At 44.6% G+C, this 8,635-nt stretch overlaps 1 protein-coding gene across 2 annotated transcripts in view; it reads right to left on the bottom strand.

The window, feature by feature from the left end:
* Piwil2 (piwi-like RNA-mediated gene silencing 2) overlaps positions 1-5,006 on the bottom strand; it is an 81,805-nt gene extending 76,799 nt beyond the window's left edge. For both annotated transcript variants that reach the window (XM_005373656.2, XM_013513815.1), the window contains exons 1-3: positions 3,287-5,006; positions 3,043-3,134; positions 428-663 (exon numbers count right to left, since the gene is read on the bottom strand). In XM_005373656.2, coding sequence (XP_005373713.1) covers positions 428-619 — 192 coding nt within the window. In that variant the 5' untranslated portion in view covers positions 620-663; positions 3,043-3,134; positions 3,287-5,006. The remainder of the gene's footprint in view (positions 1-427; positions 664-3,042; positions 3,135-3,286) is intronic.
* Positions 5,007-8,635: the final 3,629 nt, after the last annotated feature.

Here is an 8,635-nt window from a genome sequence, read left to right as displayed (position 1 = left end):
CGGAGAAAAACCAAAAAAAAAAAAAAAAAAAATGTAGGCTCTACTGCCAATATCATGGTGAAGTCTAAACATGGTGAAAACCTGAACACTCAAAAACAACAGGCCATACCACAGAAAGCATTCAATTATGGATGGATGAATAGATGTACAGATGGACAAACTGAACTAGAGGACTGACCTAAAGTGCTTATCCACATCCATCTAGTGTTTTATGAAGTACTTTTCTAGACTCACAATTTTAGGATTTGAACTGTATGTCGGTAAGAAACAATTATTTGTTAGAAACAATTATTTGTTGAAAACAAACCAAAAAATGCCTTGATTTTGTACAGGGCTTCCTAGATTCTTAAGCATTTTGAAATCCATTACTTTCTCTGATCAGAAAGTAAGCTGTATGATACTCTTGTGCAACCAGATGTGCTCTTACCCTTTGTGCTGGCTGATTCTGTGTGCTGGGTACCTCCGGCTTTCCAAACACATGGCCTCTGCCTACAGGTGCTGCTCTTCCCAGAGCGAGGTTCAAAGGTCTGGGAGCTTGTGGCCAACAGCCTGGCATCCGTACACACTGAGATGGGTGGACAGGAGCAGAGCCCCTGAATGGTGGGCGGACAGGATCCATGGAAAATCTCTAGACCAGGTGTTGAACCTGTTCTGGTTAAGTACCTACAGCAATTTAAAAAAATTATATTCCCAAGTATTTTCCTTTTCATTCAAGAAGGACAAACTCACAAAGCATAAAAAACAGTTACTTTGCCAGTGATATACCAGCCTTCTATAACATATTCATTTTAGGGTTTTTTTTTGGTTTTTTTGGTTTTTTCTTCCGGGACCAGGAATCGAACTCACGACCTTGCGCTTGCCAGGCAGGCGCTGTGCCACTGAGCTAAATCTCCAGCCCCCAACATATTCATTTTAAAAGCTGGTATTTGAGCCTGGAAAATTCTAAACACCTTCCATTATAATCTCATAGAGACACAAGCCCGCCTCCAATTTCCTCACAAACTTACATTTTCTACCCAAATAGCCTCTCAAAAAATGAGTTCTATAAATTAACCACCTGTTATACAGGAAAGTAATTTTATATATGGGGGTGATTTTGGTTAATAAATAAGGGCCAGGTATATAATATAGTTTAGTGGCAGAGCGCCTGCTTGGCAAGTGCAAGGTCCTGAGTTTGATTCCTAGTACCAAAAGAAAAGAAAAGAAAAAGAAAAAAATGTTTATAGTTAACTTGTCAACAAATATTTATGGGTGTTTTGTCCCTCCTATACCAGAGTCCTACTTTTTCCCCAGCCTATACATTAAACTCATCAGCTTAATCTCTTTCATTGCCTTTGTGAATCTATATCCAAGTCCTTCCCATAAAACTCTTCTTCTAAACTCCAACAGGAGAGAAGTCTCTAGGGTACAAAGCCATTTACTTTGAGTCCATAATATTTGCTGGGTCTCCCAGGTTCCATTTAAGTAACATCTTCTCTCCCAGAGGTAACTAGGGATTAGTCTCTTCTCCACCTCAACTTCCCAAATCCAAGGCTTGTAAGGCCTCTTCAAAATTTCTTTAAAACCTATAAATTTCTTTTTTTTTTTTTTTTTTTTGTAGTACTGGGGATCGAACTTATGACCTTGTGCTTGCCAGGCAGGTGCTTATGCCACTGAGCTATATCTCCAGCCCGAAACCTACAAATTTCAAGACTTCCAATCTAAGGGTCTCCTCTGATTATGACCAGATCTCCGAAGAACCTTTTTTTTTTTTTCCTTTATGCTTAGGATCCAATCCAGGGACTTAGGCTTGCTAAACATGAGCTCTACCACTGAGCTATTTTCTGGGCCCCTATTATTTTATTTTTGAGACCAGGGTCTCTCTAAATTCCTAGATTGCCATTGAGCTTACAGTCTTCTTGCTTTTGCCTCCCTAGCAGCTGGGACTACAGGCATGTGCCACCACTCTTGACAAAGAATCTTTCTTAACTAAAAAGTAAGCCTATTCTCAACTTTTGAATACCTGTCTGCAGTACAGTAGCAGCTACAAACAAATCAGGCTGTGCATATGAAGAAAATAACACACAACTCCTAAATCAATTTTATAGTTATTTTTAAATTAACCTACCTTCTTTTATGCTATAAGGCCTGGCTATGCTTCCCTTCTCAAGGCTACAGAGCTCTCCCTTTCATTGATAAAATTCTTTTCTTTTTTTTAGTGAGCCTAGACTCTTCCCTTACATCTCTGTAGGCCCATGCAAGAGTCCAAGACAATCAGTTTGCCTAACTGGTACAAGGAAGGGGTGATAAAAAAATACAGTGAATGCTTAAAGGCTTTATTTTGGTAAAAAAAAAAAAAAAAAAAAAAAAAGTACCGCCAAGAACAATGGGATACACGGGGCACGGTGGCACAGGCCTGTAATCCCAGCACTCGGGAGGCTGAGGCAGTGTAAATACATACCAAATTTTCCAAACACTGGATCTGGAACCCTGTGACTTCTGGCTCTTTCCCAAAGTCAAAACAAATATGGAAGCTGCACATTTGGAATCGACTCAAGCCATGAGGGCAGCCACACTAGTGTAACGAAAGGCACTGCTTTAGAAACGGGCAAGACTGCTTCAGAACTGGCCACAACTGCTTCAGAAAGTGGCAGGGCAATGGGATAAGCGTACCTGAAGCCAACGGCAGTATCTGGGGAGGATTCATGGCAGTGTGCCTTGCACTGCATTTTCTTCTCCATTTTTGTGGTTTTGTCTTTTTGAGGCAGGGTCTTGCTATGTGGCCCAGGCTGGCCTCAAACTCACGGAGATTCTCCCTCTTCAGCCTCCCGAGCTGGGATTACAGGCATAGGCCACCACGCACAGCTTTTATTGTTTTTTTTTTTTTCTTTAATTTAAATATTCGCTGTATTTTTTCCTGAGAGATGTGTAACACCCACCAGACACAGGCCTTCTAGAATCTTCTTTCTCCACCCTTCCCACACCCTCACCATCACTTTTACAGATTTGAGGCCCTCCCCTCAGAGACTTCCACATTTCCTGGGGCGCGGCAGACACACTTACCCGAGAAGGTGAGGTTCCACAGGGCAGGGCCCACCTTCCTCTCAAACCTGCGGCGCGGGAGCGCGGGCCAGGGCAGACTGCAGGCGAAGCCCCTAAAGGCAAACCCCATTCTCTTCACACCTGACAGAAAAGTGCCTTTCCCCTAACCACCCGCTCTGCTCAGGGTCCCGCCCACTATGTCCGTCGCAATAACACGCCACCCCGCGCCCAGGAGCCCACGAGCCCTCCGTCCTCGGGCCCTCACCTGCGCCCTCAGCGAGGTCCCGTTCGGTTCGTCCCACGCGCCCAGCCTCCAATAACGACTTCCGGTGCCGGGCCCCGCCCACCGCCCACCGCGTGGGGGAGGGGCCTGAGTGGGGGCCGCGCAGCACACCCTTGAGAGAAGGCCCACCCTTCCTGCTCTGGCCACCCTGGCTCTCCTGGTCTTAAACACAAGAGTCCGGGCTTCTCACCCGGGCTCCAGTCAACCCTACTGTGCCTTCAGAGAAGACTGCCCTCAATCCCCCATGCAGAAAGCCCCATCTGCAGGCCAGATGCCAATTTCTGGTACTGTTGGCCGCTAGAGATGGAGCCCATTGACCAAGGGGATTTATTAGGTAGGCTTATGGGATCCGAGGCAGAAGACTCCACAATGGCCAACCATAGGATCAGGAGTGAAGACTCCACAATGGCTGTGTACTGGAAATCCAGAGGATCCAGCAGCTGCTCAGCAAAAGAAGATGGAAGCCTCGGGGCAGGAGAGATCACGGATGAAGCACTAGTCCTAGGGTCGAAGGCCTGGAACTCCCTGCACAGTCACTGGTCCAAGTCAGTCTGCATTGGAAAGCTGGAGAAACTGAAGACAAACGTCCACAGGCAATAGTGAAGACTGGAGCTCTTCCAAAACGGAGACACTTGCTTCTTTCCCTTTCAACTCCATCGAGGCTAGCAGCCTATTGGTTGGTGTCACCCACATCCAGCTGGGTCTTCCCTCAGTTTGTCAGTGATCCACAGACACACCCAGAACTGTGCTTTATGGTGCTTCTAGGCATTTCTTAATCCGTTCAAACTGACATATAACCAGTGATAGTGCCCGTTACCTGACATCAAAGTGGACCTGGAACTATATTCAGTCTGGATTTCCCTATATTCAGGCAGCCAAACTTCAAATACTCTAGCCCTTCATCCTTGTAAATACTTCCATTCTGACCATGCATTTTATTTTTGTTGTTGTTTAGAAAATAAGCTCATCAAAGGCACAGAAAAATTAAGGGCAGGAAATTATCTGGCCTAGAAATTTCAATTTGAAGTGGACCTGTATTTGTAATAGCTCTGGATTCCTGGCAGATTTAAATATAAATCCTCCCAGAAGAAATATTCCCTTAGCCAAGTTCCCAAATTTCCCACATAAAAAGCATCAGTAGACATGAGCTCACAAGAAAAAACATATCAGGCTCAACAAAAGGACAAATAAAATTTTTAAATGGGTAAAAAAAAAAAATCACTGGACCTTTCACCAAAGAAGATATACAAATGGCTAATAAGCAATTATCATTATTGGTTAGAGAAATGGACAGTAAACCACAATGAGGTAGTTCACAACCACTAAAATGACCACCAGAAGTAAGCAACTATGATGGCTAATTTTAAGTGTCAATTTGATATCACAGTATGTCCAGATACTTGGTCAAACAATCCAGGTATTTTCGTTATATAAATACCACACACCAACCAATTGTGCCATGAGAGCTCCTCTGGATATTTTTGAGAGTGTTTTTGTTAACATTTATATTGGTACCTGAGGAAGTTTTCCCTAATGTGGTTGGGCCTCATCCAAAAAAAAAAAAAAAAAAAAAGGCCTGTATAAACCAAAAGGCCTGACTCTCCCTCAATTAAGAGAGATCCCTGCCACACGTTGTGGGTGGCACATCCCTGTAATTCCAACTACTCAGGAGGCTGGAAGATCACAAATTTGAGGCCACCGTAGGCAACTTAATGAGTCACTTTCTCAAAATAAAATAAGAAGAGATGTAGCTCAGTGGTAGAGTGCTTGCCTAGAATGCACAGGAGTCTGGATACAATCTCCAGGGGGGAGGGAGGGACAGACAGACAATCTAAATCTAAATCCAAATTCTTACCTGTCTTCAACCTGGCCAGAGGGTTAGCATGAGTCTGAGGCCACACTTTTTCCTGCTTTCAGACTCAGACTGAAACATCTGCTCTTCCTGAGTCTTGACCCTGCCAGCCTTTGGTCTAGAACTACATCATTGGTCTCTTGATTCTTCAGGCCACTTTTTTGTTTGTTTTGTTTTTTGTCTTTTTGACACAGGGTCTCACTATGCAGTTCAGGCTGGTCTCAAGCTCACTTTGTAGCCCAAGATGGCCTCAAACTTGCAAGGATCCTCCTGCCTCAGCCTCCCAAGCACTAGGATTACAGTCACACACCACCACACTTGGCCTTCAGGCCAGTTTGAACTTGAACTGGAACCACACCATTGGTTCTCCAGAGTGCCCAGTTTGCCAACTCACCTTTTCTTCCTGATTAGTACTCAGAGAGTGGCCAAGAGGAAGCAATCCCTTTCTGAGAAGTCATTCAGTTACTACAGTGCCTTACTGAAGTGGTTTGGATACAGTTTGTCCCCATGATTTAAGTTTTGATTCCCACTTTGGAGGCATTGGGAAATAGGCTTTTTATTAGGTCATGGGGCACTGTTCTTATGAATGGATTACTATCTATCTCAAGAGACTGGATTAATATGGGCATGGTGGCATATGCCTGTGATCCCAACGTTTTGGCAGGCTGAGGTAGGAGGATCACAAGTTCAAGCCTAGCCTAGGCAATTTATCAAGATACAGTCTCAAAATTTAAAAAAAATTAAAGGGCTGGGGATGTAGCTCAGTGCAAAGGCCCCGGTTTTGATCTTCCGTACAGAGATGGAGAAAGCAGGAGAGACAAGAGATAGAGATGAGACGGAGAGACAGAGGCAAGGAGAGGCAAGGGGAGGTAAGGCAAGGAGAGGTGAGGACAGGCAAGGAGGAGAGAGACCACCTGACCCCTGGATTAGTTCTCACAGGAATGGAGTTTTCAAGAGTAGATTAGACTATTCTACAGCAGCAAGGGAGCACCTCCCCTTAGTCTCACACACTGCTCAGGCCCACTGCCTTTCCTTTTTGTGCTGACCAGATGCTGATCTCAAGATCTTGGACCTCCAAAACCATAAGCCAAAATGACTCTCTTTTGTTTATAAATTATACAGTCTCAGCTATTCTGTTACAGTAATAGAAAACAAAGACACTAACATATATGCACCAGGAAAAAGCAATGGATGTTGTCTTCATTTGTTTTCTGCTGTAATAAGAGAATGCTAAAAATAAAAAATAAAAGAACAGGAAAAATAACACAATAAAGAGAGAGTACTACAGAAAGGGTAATTTATAAGGGAAATTAATTTATTTTTCACAGCTCTGGAGTCAGGATGTCCGAGTTTGCAGGGCCTGCATCTGATGAGGGGTTCCTGCTGTGTCCTATCATGGCAAAGGGTACCACATGGCAAGAGAGGGTGAGAAAACATGAACATGAGAGAAGCTGCTTTTATAAAACCACTCCTGAAATCCATCCAATCATGAGGGCGGAGCCCTCGTGACCTAGTTGCCTTTTTTTTTTTTTTTTTTTTTTGGGTGTGGGTGGTGGGGGTTGTGGCTGAGACAAGATTTGCTATGTAGTCCAGGCTAGGCTTGAACTCTATGTAGCCCAGGCTGGCATATGTAACCACAGGCTGAGCTCAGCCAAACATTGGTGAAGCAGGGTCTGGCATGTAGGGGAACCTCTGTGGATTGAGAACCTCATTGAGCTGGTAGCTTTGCTTTGCACTTTGAGACGGTGAATAAACTTCCTCCAAAGGAGAGCTTCCACAGACTGGCAATGCCCCTGAGGCAGGTCAAGGTACTGGAGTGTACCGTTTCTGATAGGAGACGCAGGTTGGGCCCTTCCACATGGCTTGTGTGTGTGTGTGTGTGTGTGTGTGTGTGTGTGTGTGTGTGTCTGGAGAATGAACACTGAACCCAGGACCTTTGCACTGAGCTACATGCCCATCCCACCCCCTTTTTAAGGCAGGGTCTGACTAAGTCACCAAAGTTGCCCAGGCAGGGTTCAAACTGGCAGTCCTCCTGCCTCAGCTTCCCTCAATGCTAGGATTACAGGTATGCACCCACATGGCTAGTTGTTGAATCTTAGTTAACCCACCCCAAATAAGAGAATCAGTCACAGATTTGATGGGTATGTGTTATCACACAATTTGTCAGGTGTTCAGTTTTGATAAGAACCCAGGAGCAGGCTAAGCATGGTTGATCTCTTAGCCACATCAAGGTGGCAGTGAATCCAAAACCCCCCAAGGACACCTTTAGGTGGAGGTTACCTCCATTTGACCCACTCCAACCAAAAAGATCATCAGCCAAGGACTTTTACTTCAAAGGAGTTATTAGGATTATGGGGTCCCAAAGGCATCTCTCTGTAGCAATTCTGGAGAGGTCTAATCCCCTTGGACATTTATAAGCATACACAGCACAAGCATGTACAACCCCAGAGCCAGTTGTGCCATCACTAGCAGAAGTCACAAGGACTGCACTTTGGACTGGTTCAAAGCCCTATGTAAAGGTCAGCGTGATCTTTTCTTATCTCTGGAGGAAGCTAAAAAACTTTCCAGCCAAATCAACTTTCTTTCTTACATATTTGTGCAGAAATGTAGTTACTGAATCTTGAACACACATTTAACACATTCATATATGATAGTCATCCCGCCTTTTTCGTTTTAATTGAGACAGGGTCTCGCTATGTAGTTCAGACTGGCCTTAAACTCATGGCAATCCTCCTGTCTCAGCCTCTTGAGTGCTGGGATCATAGGCATGTGCCATCACGCCCAGCTAACCTCATTCTTTCAATGAATACTTATTTGGGTGTCTATTGTGTTATGTGCCAGGAACTACTTTAGGCCTGGGGCTAACAGTCAGGCATAAAACCATCACTATTCTAGACTGGTGTAGAGGCTAGCAAGGGCTACATAATGAGTTCAAGGCCAGCCTGAACTACATAGTGAGCAGTAAATAAATAAAAATAAATAAAAAAAAACTACCTGTATTCTAGCTTGTGTTCTCATGGGAATATCAGATACAAAAGGAAACAGGTCAGATGATGACAAATGCTGTGCAGAAAAAGAAGCATAAGGAAAGTTGGGGATGGGAGTTTGCTAATATATGTAAGGTAGCTAGGGAGTCTCAGAGGAATGAAGGACTTCAGGAAACAAGATGTCTGGGAAAGCTGGGCATGGTGGTGCATGTCTGTAATCTCAGCCGTTGGGAGGCTGAGGCAGGAAGATTGCTGAGAGTTCAAGGCCAGTCTGGGCTACACAGTGAGACTCTGTCTCGAAAAAACAAAAACAGGTATCCGAGGATGGTAATTCTGGCAGGGGGAAAAAGAATGCAAAAGCCCTAGAGCTGGAGCTTGCCTACTGCGTGACACAAGTGGCAAGGCCTGTGTGGCTCAGTGGGAGGACCCAGGAGGAGACTGGAGAGGGGGACATGAGGTCATGGAAGGGCCCACATGGTCTTCTAGACTGAA

The sequence above is a fragment of the Chinchilla lanigera genome, unplaced genomic scaffold (genome assembly GCF_000276665.1).
Source record: "Chinchilla lanigera isolate Chin_1 unplaced genomic scaffold, ChiLan1.0 scaffold00002, whole genome shotgun sequence".
Classification (NCBI taxonomy): Eukaryota; Metazoa; Chordata; class Mammalia; order Rodentia; family Chinchillidae; genus Chinchilla; species Chinchilla lanigera.
This window is presented reverse-complemented; position numbering and strand designations above follow the sequence as displayed.